General features: G+C 43.7%; 1 protein-coding gene across 1 annotated transcript in view; it reads right to left on the bottom strand.

The window, feature by feature from the left end:
* Nucleotides 1-19,985, bottom strand: part of col13a1 (collagen, type XIII, alpha 1) — an 86,087-nt gene that overhangs the window by 34,426 nt on the left and 31,676 nt on the right. Inside the window, exons 3-7 of the mRNA XM_020047279.3 lie at nucleotides 12,629-12,636; nucleotides 8,887-8,913; nucleotides 5,903-5,938; nucleotides 4,437-4,463; nucleotides 2,208-2,258 (exon numbers count right to left, since the gene is read on the bottom strand). Of these exons, the coding sequence (XP_019902838.1) occupies nucleotides 2,208-2,258; nucleotides 4,437-4,463; nucleotides 5,903-5,938; nucleotides 8,887-8,913; nucleotides 12,629-12,636 (149 nt within the window). The remainder of the gene's footprint in view (nucleotides 1-2,207; nucleotides 2,259-4,436; nucleotides 4,464-5,902; nucleotides 5,939-8,886; nucleotides 8,914-12,628; nucleotides 12,637-19,985) is intronic.

Genomic DNA, 19,985 nt, shown 5'->3' with positions numbered 1-19,985 from the left:
CTTTCTGCACTGTACTTGTGGATATGTTTCTAAGGCCGGGACAGGACAAAGACAAGACATTGCAGAGAAAGGGAAAGGAGGGAGGGAAAAGACAAAACAATTACAAGAAAGACGTGAATGTTCTTAATGAAACGGCTTGTATGTCTGGGACCAGATTTGGTCTTGGGGGCTATTCATGCTTTCACTCCCAAAGGGAATGTATGTTTTGGAAAGACAGTGAAAGACATGGCTTATTACATGCATGGAACATGAACCGGACAGATAATCTGGATCAGTTCAGAATACAGTGTGATCAAATACAGTTCAACATGGGGCCATTTCCTGTTAAAATGTCGGTTTTTCAGAGCTTGAGTTATTTAATGACAGTGTGTTGTTAGCTATTAGTATTTTCAACTGACAGTGGTTGGCATATAGACAATAATAAATAAAATGGAGCATAATTAATTCATACTCATAAAACAGTGGAGATTTTACATAGAGGGCTGATTTGACTACAGTAAACTTACTATATACCTACAGTATGAATCATTTTGAACTAATCTCACATAATCAATACTGGGTTCCTTTCCCATTGATTCCCTCTGACCAGGGTGTGGCAGACCACTTGTCTACACCTCGGTGTGAAATGACAGTTTGAAAGACAAGGGCAGAGACCAGGGTCCATCTGGTGAACTTAAGCAGTCATTTCCGCTGTATTCTCTCAAACTTCACACCAATGCAACCCCCTCACCATTTCCTAAGGTCAAACGAGAGCCTCTTATGTAGACCTCACCTGCTGTGGGAAATCACCTTTCAAGTGCTCCTGCTTGACTGGATCTCTGTGTAGCACCAACTCTCTCCTACTGGGCATGACTTCCTCTGAAGGCTTCTGTAGCCTGGTGTTCATTAGAAATGCCTTTTTACAGGCATGGGGAGTGGGCATACAGGTATGTAGCTAATCGTCGATTGGAAAAACAGATGTCTGGTCCTCATGAGTAGCTAGTTTATTGGCTCTAGAACAAGGTGTTGTGACCCTGCTGGCCAAAAATCTCAAAATAAAGTGTGTGAAATTACACAACATTCTCGGCTTAAGTCTGTCTATTCACATCAAGTAAGAGAAAGGCATTTAAGCAGAAAGTCTTATTTAATCTTGGGAACGTAATACAATAGAGCCTAACATGTGTCTGGAATATTTCCAGTTAGAGGAATGTTATGTTTTATTTATTTTAATTCATTACCCTCCTCTTTTACGCCCTTGTTTTCTAACTTCCTTCGCTTCCTCATATCCAATTATGTTTTTGTGATTGCAGTCTAATTGCAGCAATTCCCAACAGATTTGAGAGAGTTGAAGCATTTTCCGTGCAAAGCCTTTCCACACAGCTCATTCAACCAGGAAGTAATGTGCCTCAACACGCGTGAGGGTACGTTCTTACTGGCCAATTCCAGTTAGCTTTACATGTGCCTGATCTGCCTGAGGGAGGAACTAGAGCACAATGAGACCAGGGGATCCCTGCTGACAATGCCTCCGCTTACCTGGCAATGCTGACCGATTTCCAAGCCGCTTGTCACCCAGTGGCACATTAAAAGCTCCAAGTTAGACTCTGGTGGTCAGCTTGGCGCTTTAAAAGAGATCCTAAGACCCATGCAACAGCTGGGAACGGTTCTGATCTATAACCTAATGTATAGATTATAGAGAAATCAAAAGTCTGGTCCTGTCAGACAATGCCAACGTATAACCTGTTATAACCTGTTACGATGCCAATGTACAACCTGTTATTATCAATCTCCACTCTCCAGTAGCAGTATGATGGATTAGCTTTGTCTGGAAAATTCGGACTGAAATACACAGATGCTGACATTTTCTCATCACAAACTATAAATTGTTGATACAATTATTAAAAGAAAAGAGTTCATACAGTTGTTGATGTTGATATAATAATGACAGACACATCCAGGTCAGGAGTCACTAAAACCATAGATGCAGGGCTTAAGCAATACACAGTTGATAGATGAATATTTAACTAAATACCCTCTACACATTTAAGAAAGAATATGCATTGTACAATCTGGAAAGCAACAAACCTTTATAAAACCTTTATAAAACTGAAATCCATTTAAGAGTCAATGGTGTGTGCATGACCTTGGCACAAAGGAGAATTGATGGCAGCAGTAAACAGTGCAGCTTATGTACATGTTAATGAGATCTGAAATGACAGGAGTACACTTACTGGAGGTCCTCGTGGACCAATGATAGACAGGCCTGGCTCCCCTGGTGCTCCCTATGGACAGATAGACAAACATTGAGAAGATGCCCCAACACAGACAATAATGGAACAGATGTTCTCCTTAGTAATTCCATACAATATGTAATGTACTTAATAAAATATGTAATGTAATGTAATTCATTATGAATAAATTGGTTCCTGAAATAGATAACAGCATTTCTTACACATACAATATGTTTTCCCCCAGGTTTTCGCCAGATGTGTAAGAAGTGTTTTCATTTCTGTCAAATTGTACGAATCCAAAAATTATAATTTCAGAGTCATAGTTTAATGTCGACAGCACTGCTGTACAAATAGGAGAAAACCCTCGTGGCTACTCGGGCACAAAGTGGGTGATTTGCAGTGTGTCAACCCCGTACTTTCAGAACCACAGACCCTCCCTGCACAATCCTAGAAACCACTGGGCCCAGACAGGGCTGGATCGGATTTCCAGCACTTTCCCTAATTAGCTTTCCCCCAAGAAACCCTATCACTAGTACATCTTTGATGGACCAACCATCCATCACAAACGCAGGTGATTTTAATGTTCCTCAACAAATGCCTACTTCGGGACGGGAAGTATTTGTTTTCACACTTTGGTTAGGTTGGTCTGTCGCTTTGCAGCGCTACTGGAGTAGTTGGATTGATGGGGCCTGTGTCTCACACTGGCCAGCAGGCAAACCACTGTGAAAAACGGTATCCGGGTCTGCTACGACCCAGGGGTCTACAGTTACGTCCACGGTCCTAGACAGATCCAGCACACTGGACAAGTGAAGATCTACAGATGCCCTTACAAGCGGTCAGATTACTGGTGTTGGAAAGCCTATACCTCAAGAGCCTTGAAAATCACAAACTAAGACCGGAAACCATCCAAAACAAATACCCGCATGTACAACCCAGGCCAACGAACAACGTAGAGTCAGGTTTTTAGGTGTAATTTACTACATATGAAATAATCCCATAACCATGTAATGAACAACAAGTGGGCATGGGTTTGGCGATGAGTTCGCTCTCCTTTTAACCAGTCCATCGTTGTATTCATTTTTTCCGAGTGCCTCGTCCCATACGTTACGGCCCACCCACAAAACCGCAAAGGTCATTGGTTTTAAAAAGAAGGAAATGAAAGCTGGAGAGTCTGAGCAGGGCTTTGCAGGTTCCCTTTGTGTTGGCTTGCTTCGTTTTCTGGAGAGGATGTTTTCATACTTAATGAAGATCTCTGTCCAAGCCTCCTAGTCAAACCTTTGTGTTTCTACGTCCTCTCTCCTGGCAGGCAGAGCTAACCACACAGGGAAACTGGCCACTATGTGACACTCCTAAAACAATTAATGTGGACAAAAACGAGGAAAGCCAAGGATTGTTTTGGACCCGGTTCTGTTGACATCTTCCAAAGTCATGTTGTTGTCTGGTTCTCCATTTACGGTCATGGTGGTCACATTACAATTTCTGTTTTCTCCCAAGTCCACCAATAACTCCTGAGACAGAACAGCTCTTCACCGCAGACAGGACTGGCTCAGACATATCGGGGCAGTTTGGCTAGCTCGCTACTCTCCACAGAATGACAGTGAACGCAACACATTTTTCTTCTCAAGCGGCACATTCAGCTCAACACGTCACAAATCACCTTGGGTTTGATGAAAGTGAATCCGTAAAGCTGTGGCTTCTGGGTTTGATTGAAAGGAAAAAGATGTGATTGCTTTTGCAACTGTGGCCATTTAGTGGGGGGGGGGGCATGGTCAGATTACAAAAGGCCATCCATACCTACACATTCCAGATGGAAACAAGATGTCATAGCAATCCGGACACCAATGTAGATTTGTCATCATTATGTATAATTTTCCACGTCGTAGTGTTTAGAAATCTATAGTGGAACTTGGTTATGGACTCTCCATAAATGTCTCTTTCTCTCAGGGAGCCTTAAATTAGAACTCTTACATCACATTTTGTTGCTATTCTGTTTCATTGTGAGGAAAAACAAAGGTAATTCAACCAGGGTGGGAAAGCGTACACCTCAGAATGTTACACCTAACGCCTTTTGAAAATGTAGACGTGAAGCCCCTTGAAATAAATTACTACCTCTAAACGGTCTATTATAAAGTGTTTCTAACCACCAGCGATACAACCACCCACTAGGCCAGCTGAAGCCTCCCGCCCTGCTCTGGGTGGCTGTTCCTCCAGACGTCCCTACAGACTTACCTTCTCCCCTGTGTATCCTTTTAACCCCTGGACAGTCACAGCAGACACAGTCGCATGCAAAGTGCGGAGGAGGAGGGAGACAGAGAGAGAGGAACCGAGGTTAGACAGGCACAGAAGGACACAAGGCATGCATCAGCCTCAGAAGTGGTCAGGAGACGACGACGGGGGGGGGTCTGGTTGGTCTGGCCCGAGCTGAAGTCTAGAGCTACGAGCTGTCTAGTGTTGAGACATACTTTTCTCACAGAAGTACAAGTGACTGAAGCGAGGGGAGAGGCAACGGGCCTGAAGGAGAGTGAAAGACAGGAAAAAAAGACTTCCTTTGGGGCAGTGCTGGAGGACCACATAGTAGCTTAACTCCTCTACACTGTGAGAAATACTGAGTGCTTTGCATGGGCCTCACTGTTGGATCGATGGTGCAAAAAGCCTTGTGTTGCAGAGGGAGTATGTGTTTTTAAAGCCAACATACGCAGCCCACAAACAGGAGTTGGATTTGTGAAAATTCGTACTTAGGTACCACGACCCAGCAAAATTGAAAAGGCGGAGGTGCTATTATCCATGTGTTAGTGTAAAGTCGTCTTGAAATAGCTGTATGTCCAAAATACACAAATCTAAAACAGTTTGCGCAAAACATGAGGGAGAGCCTTTTAATGTATCATGGCAATTGCAAATCCGATAAACCATTTAATTCTTTCCCTAAAGGCTTTGTGAAAACTACAAAACCTAAAATACAGTTTAGACATGGAATCATAAAAACATGTGAATATGTTTCAAGCCCAAAGAAACATCTGAAATACAGGGAAGCTGTGTTCAGGAAGCTGTGTGGCTGATTGGCTTTTAATGCAACATTATGATGTTCCAAAAAAGAAAGAAACAAATTGGAGGCTATAAGTTGACAGGGTGGGTAGGAAGGTGGGGACCACGGAACTGAACAACGCTTTATAGGACCTCAGTGCATTTTCAATGCTGTGACTTCTGGGATATTTGAGTAGGTCTAAGGCATTTCAGTGGTTTGGCATGTTTGTATGCAGCTAACAAGACCTGCTCCATGAACAAGATACAATGTCTGTTAAACGACTTTAAATAAGCAGTCATAAGCACATTACTCTTTTAATGCAGATCCGGTCCACAAACTACGTGCAAACATTAGGTGAACGGAGTGGTTATGAACGCCCTGACCGCATATTGGGACTTTGTTTGTAAAGTTGAATTGTCAGCATCATGCAAACATGTCAAATTAGAGAAGCTAAACATTTTCAGCCGAATCCTCATCTCTTAATCTGAGGTGGGCAATTTCAAACTTGATAAAATGTCAAAATAAAACATTAGTAAAGAATGTCCGCTTATAACCTGACAGTTGGTGCTCTTCTTCAGGCTGATCGTCATGCTAATGAAGTGTTGAGCGTTCGGTCTCTCCCTAGGACTGTTTCTATTCACTACTCACAGTTGCACGTTCTCATGTCACTCACCATTCTTCCAGGAATTCCCATTGTTCCTTTGTCACCCTAATAAGCAATGCAAAGTCAAGAGGAAAGGGGTCAACAATGATGAGGAACTACAACTACCACAGTCACAAACAGCAGGTTAACTTAACCAACCTATAGCGAGCCTTCATTCTGTCATGCCATCAAAATCGGCAAACACAAATGACGTACTTGGGTTTTAATTGAAGGCAGACAGTCAGGCTTTGTAGGGGAACTTTGGTAAAGGTAAGCCGCTGTGTAGCTTTGAAATTATTCCCAAGCATTTCTGGTAGTGGTATTTTGAACTGTTTTGATGCAGTCATGCCCAAAACGGAAGGTTCCATCAAGGCAGATGGCTTCTAAGAACCAATGGTGGTCAGAGAACAAGCCTCATATTTGAAACAGTTCTGAAAGGTAAACTTCATGTAATACCTAGAATATACTTAATAACATTCTAGAATAACTAACTACAATACACTGTATAACTATTACTTAATTACATTACACACTCAGAGATGAGATTTGCCAACTGACCACCCCTATAGGCGACAACTAAGATTTTTTATTATTCTTACTATATACCCAAATGAACTGATTTTGCTTATTTCCCCTATAGAGCATTAAAATGCACCTGGATGGAAGTCTGCAATATACTTTCCACTTGTTGACCCATTGGGTTTAACGGCCATGCTTTCTTTTAAACACTGTAAACACCAGTGGATGTTTACAGTGTTTAATGGCCTCCCTCTGTGGGCCCTCCCCAGACCCCTCCCCCTGTGCAACTCTCCTTTTTAACATTCGTTGACGCTCTTCTAAATCGCAATCACCTCTGGACGCTCAGAAATGACTTAGTATGCAGTCGTTCATTCCTAAAGCAAGTTGCCCTTCGCTACCATAACAGGCCGGGGAAGAGTGTCCTGAGAAGGCTGGCGATGACAGCTTTTGGACAACTCACTTAAGGTGACGCCTCATGGAAGAAAGGGGGGTAGGGACAGCCCCATAAGTCATCAGAACGCACAGCACCACAGCACGTGCTGGATAGTTGGAGCGTTAGGGTGGAGAGGCCCTGTAGATCCCATCTCCAAAACACCCCAGAACGGACCTAAGGATGAACCTAACACAGGTGGCCATCAAAACAGGCCACAGACGTTCAACATATAAACATACATTTTAAAGTGGAGATCTCCTCGAATGCGTCGTAAAAACCAGCAGGCCCGACTAACCTCCTGTATGCGTCTCGTCTGTTTTCGCGATACCCAGCTAACCCAGAGACCTCCGGCAGAAACCTGACCGCTCCCTGATCTGTACCTCACTGGGTGTTCCTTAAATGTGTCAATTGTTTAAGTCGTTTGGCCCCAAAAACTGATAAGGGTTGAGGGGACCACTTTTCCCTCTCCACACATCACCTGCTGTCCGCTCTCCCCCGACGCCGCAGCTCTTGTCAATCACAGGCTCCAATTCAGTGGTCTCTGACCACACTGCCGACCTCTCAATGAACACACACACACACCACTCCCCCTATACCCGCCCACACAGTACAGCCTGAGGTTTTCCGCAGGGCCTCGGTGGTTCATTGCTGAGGCCTCTCAGGTCTATTTCCAAGTGTAATGAGACTCAGCTGGACTGTAGCATAAAGCCCAGGCCCGGTCGACTCTCACTCCCCAGAATGACCGCAGTCGTAACGGCTCCTTTCACCATCACCAGTACGGCGGCTGCATTAACACACACACACACACACTCACACACACTCTCAGAGCGCTGCTACACTTCAGATTACGTCTGAAGAACGATGTTCAGGGCTTCAAAGTACTATTGGTGGTAGGGACACACCTGACGGGTTTGTGGCGTGCGATTATCCAGTTATAGTTCTCGCTGCTGTAATGACACAGGGAGGGGTCAGTGGAATCTGCACGGAGATGCCGCGAATTGTTCTAATGCTGTAGTTCAAAGGCACGAAACAGTCGTGAAGCGATGGCGTAAGAGGACTTTGTAGCGGGGCTCACGACTTTTGACGGGGGGAAAAGTGCGAGCGGTTCGTACACCACATGAGGTGGTTTAGCTCTTTTGTCCTATACTCACATCTGATATAACACACTGTATGTAAAAAGGGGAGAAATTACTGTTTTAAATGCAGAGACGTTCCCTCTCTAAAACCACATCCTTCCTCATCCCCATTCCAGAACAGAACACTTCACTTGTGATATAATTTCCAACATTTAGACAGCATAATCAATCAAAATCCCTGGAAGGGATCGCATCCCAACTTTGACAAAACCTGTCAGGTAATCTCCCCTGAAAAGCATGCCCTGTGAGCCTTTTCTTCATTTCAGACAGATTTATGGGCCCGTTTCACCAGCGATCCTGACAGGACTGAGAGGGCTTCACAGGTTGGAACTGGCAGCTGGGGTTAAAGGTCGGACCCGTGATGTGGACCATGTGGATTTGGCTGATTGGGAGTTAGTTGTGTTAGAACCGGGGAAGCAGGAAGCTGACAGCGACACAATAAACAAAGAGCAAGGCAAAAGAGAGTCTGAGTTTATGCTAAAACGACTGTCTACGACACGGGAATTCTCCGTTATTACACAAATGGGTTTATAATTGACAGTTTATTAAGGGGGCAAACTGTTTTTAATGCATATGATATATGCAATCTAAATGTAATAGTAAAGACGGTGCCCAATGTTATTGATTGCACCATATGTCTATCAAGGCATTCAGAGAGTGTATAACGTATGTATTTTATGTTCTCAGTCCCTCTATTTAGCAGATGCTATGTCTCTGTGTCATCTTAGTTGAGAAGCTGGTCAGATCGTGCAAATACAGTCCAAATAGAGATTAATCAAACTGACTGATGCCCATGCAATGTTTTTCAATTGATAATTAATTTAATTGGGACATTTGTCCGGCACAAAAAACAATTTTCAGAAAAAATATGACAGAGAACTCAAAACACAAACAGAAAGACAGACGGAGAGTTAGAAGACAGTTACCGGAAAGCCTGATCGTCCGGGGGGACCCTGAAAAGGGGTGAAAGAAATGGAAACAAAATAAAGAATGAACTTGACATTATTCAAGACAAGGTTCATTTGACACTGAGCCAGGCCAGAACAAAATGGTGAAGAGAGACAATTGTTTTGAGTAGTAGTAATTGAGTTGTAGTTATCTTTCTCAATGCAGAGCCCCTGCACACATTTTATTTTGGCCAGTCCAGTTACAACACGCAGATGCAAGAAAACAAACACAGCATTCCACGAGAGAAGAGAAAGCAAATCAAACATTACATCATTTTATATGGTTTGATAGACCGAATTGATTTTCAAGAGTTGACAACATGCTTCTTTAAGCTGAGGATGAATCGCATACAAAGGCCGTTGAATATTAAATACGGCGTCTGTAGTAATTTCATCCACATTAAAGAACAAATCACAACATCCAGTTGACATCCAGTTGATTGAATTAATAAGTAAACACATGCAAATATAGGAATTGTGAGAAGGCATGCCATGGATACATCTAAGTCCTATCTGCAGATGGACACCCAGGAAAAACGTGTTTTCGCTTTGACTTAGCCACTTCCACAACCTACAGAGCTGTGAGGACATCCAATAAACTCTTCAATATTGACGAATAAAAGAAGAAAGGAACATTTCATCCATTGCTGAGTGGTTTTTCAAGAAAGCAAAGCGAACCGAAATCAGTGGCTTTTACGTCCGTGCTGTTCCAGGAAAGGACGTAGCACTAATAACTGTTCGGACGGAACAGGAACCCTTCACATTTCCCAAAGCCACTGGCCATTGTTCATCCACAGGGGAGTTCCAGGACATTTTCACTCCATTCTCCCCTGAAAAGCCAACAAAAGTAGTCTGTCTGCTTCCTACAGTGAGTGTGTGGGCGACTATTGGCCAACAGTCCCAAAAGGGAAGTCATTAATCTATCATCAACAACCCATCTTACAATCCTTTAGGGAAGAGACATTAACAGACAATCTAATCTCAGAATTCTTCCATCACCTACGTTAGTTCACCTCCACGCTTTAATAGATCAAGCCTGGGGAGTACATAAAGTTGCGGCTTAAAACGGGTTATGACCAGTGCTTCTGTAAGGGCAACCTGGATGAAATGGGGCAGTGCTGAGGCGAGGTACCAGTAGCTGAGTGAGAACACACTGCATGTGGGTACCTGTCTGCCCTGCTAGCACGCCTGATCCAGGGCCGCAGTGAGCCGTCTGGATGGGTCATGGGTGCTCTAAGACCGGAAGGAACCCCTCATTGGAATTACGCGGTAGCCCCGGCACATCTGGCTCCCATTTGGGCCGAGTGTTGTTGGACGAATGAAAGGAACTCCCATAAGGGTTGCCATGGCCCCTAGGACCTCCCTGGACCCTTAGTAGTGAGTATGGAGGTGTGGGAGGGAGGTTGTAGTTTATTAATTTACCGAGACACTGACAGCACGATTACCTGTCACTCTGAGGTGATTGCTGTTCAAACAAAAGCTGATACAAAAAAAAAGAAGCTAAATAGTTAAGGTAGGTTTGTTAACAAACTGGTCTGTTAACAATTAATTTCTAACAATTTGTACACTTATTATGGTCAACAGAATGTTGAGCAATGCAGAACCTGAATCAAAGCTTGAGGATTGTCGGGCGTGATGGAGCTCTTATGCTGTTCAGTTTCATTTGAGTCTAAAGGTGTTTCCCATCAAGGCTGATTGTTTTAGAGTGTGTTAAACGCACACGGCCACTGGGAGGGCATGAGGCCAAGGCACCGTTAGGTGACCTATGAAGAATGATGATGTTTTAGGTTTTGAAAAGGACCAAAGACTTCAGTTTGTTTTCGGGAAACAGGAAAGCACCAATTTCATGTCGTTTAAGAGTTGCAATCACAGGGCTAACTGTGTTAGCATAACAGCCCAAAATAAATAGCAGCTACAATTATTTATACAAACTGCCTGTCGTCAACTACTGACTCAATTGTCAAAGGCCACAATATGGACCAGCATGTTAAGGAAATCTGAGGGTATTAATCAATAAGACTGATATTTCTCCTTCTTACTACTAAAAACAAAACCTAGCATTTAGTCACAATGAGAGTGATTGTCAATTAATCCTTGACCTGGAAATGAAATTGATTTAGTTATTAAAATATCCTTTTCATTTCTAGGCAGTGATTGAAAACTAAAACGAAGGAAGTCCTATCACGTATTTGAAAGTTCAGTTACAGGGTAAGTTCAGGGAGTAACGCTGTACAGCCATGTGCTTCCTTACATAATAGAATGAAGAGCTCGTGCATTTCAAGTGGCAGGGATTTCCACAACAATACAAAATGGCACTCAAACCCACAATGATTCATAATTAAAGTTTCCTTCCTTTGTTTACACACGAAAGCATAAATCACAGCAATACCAACTCATGAAATATACAGTAAATGCTCATGAAAAACAAATACAAATTTCATTGTCACTTCATCACTTTCGACTGGAAATAAGCCATTAACTGTTCATCGAGTGTGCAAAGCAACCGCCCTGGTGAGACAGCCCTCTTCCGGAACCTTCCGAGCCTATTCCTTCCTAACTTGCATGGCCGTCTCTGGCTATCCCTAGCCATGTTCTGGCTGTCCAGCCCTGCCTGGCTGCTGTTGACCAATTAATCACTGCCATGGCCAAATGCTGGGCCGTGACCTTTACCCCCTCTCAGCACCAGGACGCAGCTGTCGCAGCTGTGCCCAATTTTAGCCTCCAGCCCAAGGTGTTTCATACATCCTGCCTTCCCACAGGACCTCGACTAAGACCAGCAGGTTAACACTGAGATGCTAGGCTATGCTGGTAAGGCTAACACTATGGGATCCCTGAGTTTTTTTACAGGATTCAGGCAGAATATGAGCAGAATTTTTTGTTTAGTAAATAATGACATGATGTTGGAGTTTGGGGGTAGAAGAAAAAACTGAAATCTCCTGCTTCAGTAAAATGTACTACAATTTGGGACTACAAAAAAGCGAATGGAAAATCCCTAACCAATCAGAGAATAAAAGCCAATGACGAATTTCCAAACCGCCACTTCAACCACATGTGTTTTGGCACAGGCCCAACCCATAGGTGTCTGGAACCAATCAAAACGGTTAGAACGGGTTTGGGTTCCAGAAATTCACTGAGAGGAACTCTGATCCAGGTTCATTGTGGAGAAGAAAGTAATGTCTGCGGGGGTGGCGTAGCATTTGGCTGGAGAAAGGAGTGTAGGTAGCCAGGCAAGACTTCATACTACAGTAAGTACCTTTAAACACTCCTCAGCAGTCCTATGATTCAAATTTTCCAAGGAGTGTCGTTTAGGCCTAATAACATTCTTTTAGTTGAACCACAGAAATGCTTAGCAGTCCTGATAATGTAATTATTGTGTTGTAGCACTAAATAGAGTCACTTAAAAGCACATATTCAAAGCGAACTAACTTAAGAATCACAATTTTTACATCCCAGAAACAATTCAGGAAAGGGTAGCAAGAATTACCATGTGTCTAATTGTCTAATGCTCAATGACATGCCTTCAAAATCATCATGTCACAACTCTTTACACGGTCTCTCCAAACACACCACACAGCAACACCAAAAAGGGTGCATTGTGACGAGGGGTGCTATCAAACATAGATTTGATTGGATGTCCACACACATATTGCACCCTCCCAAACCCCAAAACACAGACACATTACCACTCTCTGCATGGTCACAAGGCATCATGGGTACTTACAGGAGGTCCTGCAAAAGAAAGAGAAAGGTTCCATAAGTCATACAATATAGAAACACATGTTTTCACCACTTTTATTTGCAAAACACAATTCAGAAAGGCGGATGTCTCATCAAGCCCTGTGAAGGTATAGAATAACGTTATAGACCATATGTAGGTCTTCCAAACCATCATGAGACAAACGCTCTGCCTTCCTTACGCTCGTTATATTTGTCTCTAACACCTTTAGAGTAACTAAGGAGCACATGTACACAGCGTCTCAACGTGCCGATCTAGTCCACACAATCTTCTATTCATTAAGAGCTAAATGGCAAAACTGATTCCTGGCACTCTTATTCTAAAGCCTTCTGTAAATAAAGACCCTGGAAACATACAGATAGGTCATATTGTGTGTCACATATAGTATAATATTGTTTCATATATTCATTTTAAGAGCAGGACTCAAATTATCTCCATCAGCCGTCCCATGAGACGGTCATTCCTGGCCTTGAGACATTTCCCCTCTCTGGCATCGATGAAAATAATCTGCCTACCATTTCCTGGATTGACGTGAACAGGAATGGGAACTAGTGCCAGAGAGACGTCAGATGACACTACACCGCCTGTAGCCTGAGACTGAGCCCAACGCCAAACCGGCGTCGCTCTTCTCCACACCCAGTTAAGATGAATGTACTACTCAATGCTTTTAGTTTTTCCACTGTGGAAAAAGACAGTTTTCCCCGGGCCCAGATTAGGTTGTCTCGAAATAACATTTTCACCGGACATTACTTTTTATTTCAGAACATATACATTGACCAGGGAAATAAATAAAATGAGCACATCACGTTTGTTGACAAATGAAATTAGGGCACAGACACATTTTTCATCCATTTTCCATCCATTCACAAGTTATGTGTGAAAAGGCTTTGATTTCTAGCAGATGAAAAGGGGGTATTTGACAACAGTTAGATATTTTCTAACTGATCTCCTTTATGAGGGAAGATAATGAAAGTTCACAAATACTACACTGTGCTGTACTATACAATACTGCACTATACTATAATATGCCCTGTTGTGCTGAGTGTAATGACCAAACATGTGAAACACAAGGATAAAAACATGTACTGTATATACATATTTACACAATGATGAGAAAAATAAATCAAGGGCCTCTGTTAAAGCTGATACCCCATTCTTCCACAGATATTGTACTGTATCTTAATTCTGAGCAGATATTTAACAGTTTAGAAACAATGACACTGTTCAAAATAGGGCGTTGCACTGAAACTTGAATACATTCCCAAATTAAAAACACTGATCAAAGTAAACAAAGCTAAGAGAAATTACATTGCCCATGACTCGTATATTAGATGTCATGTGTGGTATTAAAAATCACAAGATATAATATACAAGGGATGAAACCCCTGATGGGTTCGATAAACCTTTAAAAGGCTCATCAGAAACACATGGCAGTTACAGAGGCGTTGCTCTCGCAGTACTCAAAGCCTCGAAGCAGGTATACTTTTTACATTGAGGCAACACCCCCTCTAACCTTTCAGAGGGTTAAGCAAGAAGACTTCAGTCACCAGACAGAATCAGTTACTGCAAAATCAAAACCGGGTCACATAAGACGGCGTCACATCAATCACAGAGCAGTGAGGAAAATCTCTGACGACAAATCACTTCCCTCAGAGTCACATCAAATCACCGGTGTTATCTTCTCAACGGTGTATTTGTCTGGTCCTAGTTTTGGACTGTTTGAGTAAAAACACGGCTGTCAGGTCAATTTGTTCGCCAAGAGGCAAAAAGTTCCCATTACCAATCAAGCCAGAGGAAATGGGAGGATAACAGGGTTTTACTGACTGTTGGTGTTGAAAACAGCCTGAATAATGGGAATGGAAGAAGTCACATAACGCTTTGGAGCCAACAGTCTGCCCGGTGAGGATGAGACAGAGACCAGGAGTTCAGGACCTCAAGCACCCGGACATGAAGCCAAACTCTAGCACAGGACAGTCTAATGGCTGCTCTTAAATCTTACTACTATACTGCAAGAATCTGTCTTAGATGTTGGAAACCCTAAACAAGAAATCCTCCTCTACCAAAATGACCCTCCCAAATGGGCAGAGGGAGTGCAGACAGTCTGGACACTCCTACAGGCCTGGGATCAGTCTGACATGAGCAATAACATCCAGTAATAATGGCTGGGGCAGTCAGGGGTGAAGAGCTTTCCCTTTGGGGTTGCTGCATTATTCTTTCCTTTCCTGTTTTTCTTTTCTCATGAGGCTGTTTTGCCAGTAACTTGAGGAGGCCTTTTTCTAAACTTCTGCTGACTGGGCAGGTGCGATTTTGGACTGAATCCTTGTCTATCGTGGAGCTACAGTAAGTGTAGGCAAAGGTCAAACCTGAGTGGGTAAAAGCTACTGGAGATGTTTGGTAGTACCAGAATGGGTGACAAATTCAATCCTGGCTGACAGGGTTTTACTTTCACTTCATCACAACCTAACGAAACCGAACTCAAAATCCTATGAAGTGAATCAGTTGTCACCAGCACATCCCCGAAAACATAGCCACACAATTCAAAAAAGGTTCTCATTAGTTAACGTATCATGTCAGAGCACAAATCCCAGTCGGATTGAAGTTAGTATGTTCACGACGTCTCTTCACCTGTCTCATTACCTACCTGGATGCCCATCACGACCTCTCTTTCCCCTCGACCCAGGAGGCCCTGGTTGAGAAACAACCAGCAGTTAGTCACCTGTTACACTTCACACCCACGACAGCAATGCCCCTTCGGCTGGGCTGGGCCTAGTCGTACCAAGCCAACATGTTGACATATTGCACAGTCATTCTAAATCTGTGCTGACTGCATGTCTGCAGTCCTGAACGCCCTGGAAAGGGACAATGGCAGCTGCAGAAACTACAGATACTGTGTGTGGCCTTGTGTGGAAACGCTGGGCGGCCTTCAATGCGCATCCAGTAAAGGCAGAATTCAATTAAGGGGTCAGAAAACGATGGATGGCATCACAAGCTCATGCAAGTTGCTAAGAGACATGGCGCTCGCCAAAGCAGGACCGCCCAGCAAATCCCGGGGTGGACGGACATTTTGAGGCCCTCCAATAATTATGGTGAGCGACATGAGGGGCCTAAACCCAAAAGGTACCGACCCGGATTCCTGCAGCATTCTGGGCCCGACATCACATCCTGCCCGGCGAGGCCGGCGGTCCTTTCGGAGACATCTATAGACAACCTTGGTGTAAAGACACGCAGGAGGCACGCAGCGGCAAATATAACCATCGCGATGGCGCTCACCTGACCGCGGCGGCACAATGCGGGAGCACGTAAGCCACAGCATTACACGGTACGGGCCAACGGTGACACACAGCGGGGGCGCGCACACACACACACACACGCGCACGAACAGACACGGACAGACAGAGGAAGTTGTTTGGGCACACCGATGAGCGCCATGCTTCTTCGCAGTCAAGCTACATGCTGTCCAAGTGACACTAACACCTGCTGCCCTGCTTATGTAAGGGGCTGAGCCGGTGGCAATCGGAAATGTAGCTCTCAAGTTACATGCTTACATGCAAACCCCGGGGGCGTGTCCCCCACCTCGGCTAGTCATAATAGCTCGGACCACTGAGCATTCGCTTGAGCCAACGATACGTCGGTCTTTTAACTCCTCGGCAGATGCAAAGCTGGTTTCCTGCCCATCTCCGGTTTTAGAGTCAGCTACTATGAAACAACTAGCCAGTAGGAAAATAAGTAGAAAAAATTTAAATGCGGAGAACTACAGAGCACTTAGTTCTGTCTTGTTTCATGTCCGTCGATACTAACTCGAAATGTCCCTAAAAGCCTATAATTTCCATAGCCTGATGCTAAATTTACATGACCTTTTCGTGTAGGTCCAGTACACTGGATCAGAGGCCTGTGGGCAGGTGGGTTGCCATCTTGAGACGATCCATGTCCTGCAATATAGATCCAGGAATAACCCATGGAATTCTAGTGCTGAAAATATCATCCCAACCCCCGTCTTCCTGAGCCAATCTCCCAGATTCCGTGCTTCTCCAATGGCTCTAGTACACAGATGATAGCGGAGGACACATGAGAAATGTGCTGTAAGAGTAATGGAGTCTTTCGAATAAACTAGACCAGGTAGAAGAAATCCCAGGTTGACACAGAACAGGACACTGTATGCTGTCACAGCACAGTAAGAACAATGTCTTTTCAAGCCTTACGCAAGACAGAGACGGCATCTGGGGTTCAGTATAACTGACATTTTTAGAGTGACCACCTTGCGGCTTTGTGGTGTGGTAAGTCTGGAGCAACGCTACTGAATGGTTTGGTGGTTCCGTCTGGGACAGGTTGCTGCAGGAATGTTGGGCAGCCAGTAGGCGGCACTCATTTCAATAGTAGAAGAGAGTCGTGCCACAGTCAGCTCATCATTTTATGACACTATTTCCGGCATTGGGCTATTTCAGATATTTTCATTGCTAACAGAACTTGCTTTATCCCGCACTGAAAGGCATTCATAAGTGGCATATAAAGCTCAAAACCATGGAATATTGAATCGTTTCATTATGTTTTTCAGCTTATTTTCAATAACACTCAATTGATTTTGCACTCTGCAAATGTGGTTTTACACTTGAAGGATTTTAAGTTGCAGTTGTGCAAGCAGAGGAAGTATTTACTCAGGGGCGCGTATCTGTTGGAGAATAAAAAGGATTGAACTTTTGCACCTGAGAGAAAAATGTCCACCACTTATTGAGATCTGGAAAAATCATTGCGCTGTATTCATGCCTCTTCAATGTAACCTTGCCACACGTAAACCTGCATGGTTTCCAAATAAAAAGATGGATATGCGGTTGTTCCAACAGGCGAGGGAGATTAGTTGACTTCTTAAAAAGTACAGGATGGGCCTCTCCCAATGCAGCATCGCTGTCCCTCTGTCCACAGGGAACCAATAAACACTAACAACGGCCCGATCAGATTACCAGAGCGCTACAAAAATATCACGTCTAGACAAATCAACTATTCATCACACATCCCTTCCTCAGGTCCGCTCAACTGGTCCTGGGGAGAGAGTCCTTGCGAAAAGACAGCATGTCTAGAACAGTAGACGTCTAGCCAGAGGGAGCCAGTCAAACCGCAGAGATCCAATGCAGAGGTCCTCTCAGTGTGCCCGAAGGTGACAGATCACAGCCCCTTCAAAAGGGGCCCTTGTAGGTTTGGTGCCTTGTTAAACATGATTCATCGTCTGAAAGGTGCTGCTGATGTTCCATGGTCACGCTCTGCTGATGTCATGTTATAAGAAAATGAAAAGATGATCTTTCACTCTCCTACTGAAGAGAGATTCCTTTTAAAACCCACAAGTAATATTGCTTTGGCCATCTGACAAAAATTGAATATTTAAACGGAACCAAAGTGTTACTGAGGTTATTTATAAAGGTATGAGCTTGCTCAAGGCAAAATGTGTGGGTGTCAATGCAAGAATGGCCCTGTTAGTTCCCCTAGGATATGGTAGCCATGGGTAAAGAGCCTTAGATAAAGAGCCAGTGGGGTGTGGGGGAGCATGTGCTATACACCACTTAAATATAGTTCTACCCACTGTCTCATTCCACAGTTAATATTATGTACTTCAGAGGAAATCTTTCAGAGAGAACCGTGAAAGCACTGCAATCACAGATCATAAAAAAGCACCAAATGCTGTAAACTAAATAATTGATGGCATTAACATTGCTTAAGATTGTGGGTTATTAATGACGGAAAACACATTACTTCACCCAGATTACAGGATTTTCCTTTCACTTTCTGAACTAAAATAAAACATCTTGGCTTTTTGTTGTTTGTTGAAGATATCCCATTCCCATTGTTTCTTTTGTCCCATTCCTGGAATGTCTGAAAGAGATCAAATGGACGTGCACCTATTACGCATTCTATGCAGAGTGACTTGGTTGAGACTGAAATATTTCCCCCCAACTGTTAGACCAGAGAAGGTCACTAAGCCTGAGATTAAATAATTACGCAGTGCCTCTTACAGCAGATCACCACAAAGACGCCATTGTGTTTGCGCCAGAAAAGCCACCATTAACCTGACTTTACCATTATTCTCCCAAATTGCTCTGGGAGGGAGGCATACATTAAAAAGTTGAACAGCCCTGCAGACCAGGCAGAAGAAAGGTTTCCTCCTCCACTCCATTGAAGTAAGTGGTTTAATGGAGAGGTACATAAATATCCCTTTGTTTTTTAAACCGTCATATTTTCCTACTTCCTATTTAAATCGTGGATGTGAAACAGCAAAAAGATTTAATTGTGTCTCCAGTGGAATTCCGGATTCCGGACTAAGTTAAAGAGCAGTATTTACTGGACAAGCCATGTCAGCTGTACCAGTTCTGATTAACAAGCATTGAACAGCATATTCATGGATTCACATGTCCAGTGATAACAAGACACAAGGCACAAAACACGTGGCCTGCGGTACATTAAAAGTTAGGCGCAGTATTTTGGAGTTCTATGTAACAAACACTTCAACCAGAGCTTTGGGAACATACAGTTTAAAGCACAGACTATATAATTAGAGAACGTGGTTAAACAGCAGTGCTGCAGGTACTACGCTCTGTTTTCCTGACAGACTAATTCACATAATCATTGGAAATGCACCGTCAGGCCTTTGTAACTAGGCATCGGTTTTAATAAGTCTCCTCTTTCATTGAGTAAATGGGGGGGGGGGGGGGGGGTTGGATTCAAATTGCACTGAAGTTTCATTCAGGCTGACATGATTTGCTTTTGTACGGACTGAACTGTTGCTGGACCTTAAGGCCTTGAATTAACAGGACACTAAGGAGACACGGGGAGAAACGATTTGACTTCCTTGCCAGAGAAGGAGGCCTTGAAACAGACAGGAATGTCAATGGAGAGTTAGGGCTGCTGATTCCCCTTTAAAACCCCACAGCTACTGGTCTGCAGCTCAGGCTCTACAAAGAAAGCTATGATTAAAAGCAGAAAGACTGTATTAAGACCTGCCAGATCAGGCGGACTATAAAGAAATTAGGTTTGAACTTCGACTGGAAAACGGGGAGGGATCTCCGGGGAAAGGAGAATCCACCCGGCAAAACTGTGCCGGGTTTCAGAGGATTTTACCGGCAAACTCTGGAAAAGCCTCCTCGACGCCTTCTCAAGGATTCGCCCATTGTTACCCTGGAGGCTACACTGTACTGTAGCTGTTAAATGACATTCCCACATCCACAGGCCTCTGTCATGAAAACCAATATTTAATGCACCGCCCTCTTCCTAAGCTGTTTGTCTTCAGCCTGAGGGAACAACCCAGTGGGGTGATTTGAATGCGTGACTGGGAGAGCACGTGGCAGCTACATTTCACTCG

Source organism: Esox lucius, chromosome 6, assembly GCF_011004845.1.
Source record: "Esox lucius isolate fEsoLuc1 chromosome 6, fEsoLuc1.pri, whole genome shotgun sequence".
Classification (NCBI taxonomy): domain Eukaryota; kingdom Metazoa; phylum Chordata; class Actinopteri; order Esociformes; family Esocidae; genus Esox; species Esox lucius.
Note: the sequence above shows the minus strand (reverse complement) of the source record. Positions and strands in the feature narration are given on the sequence as shown.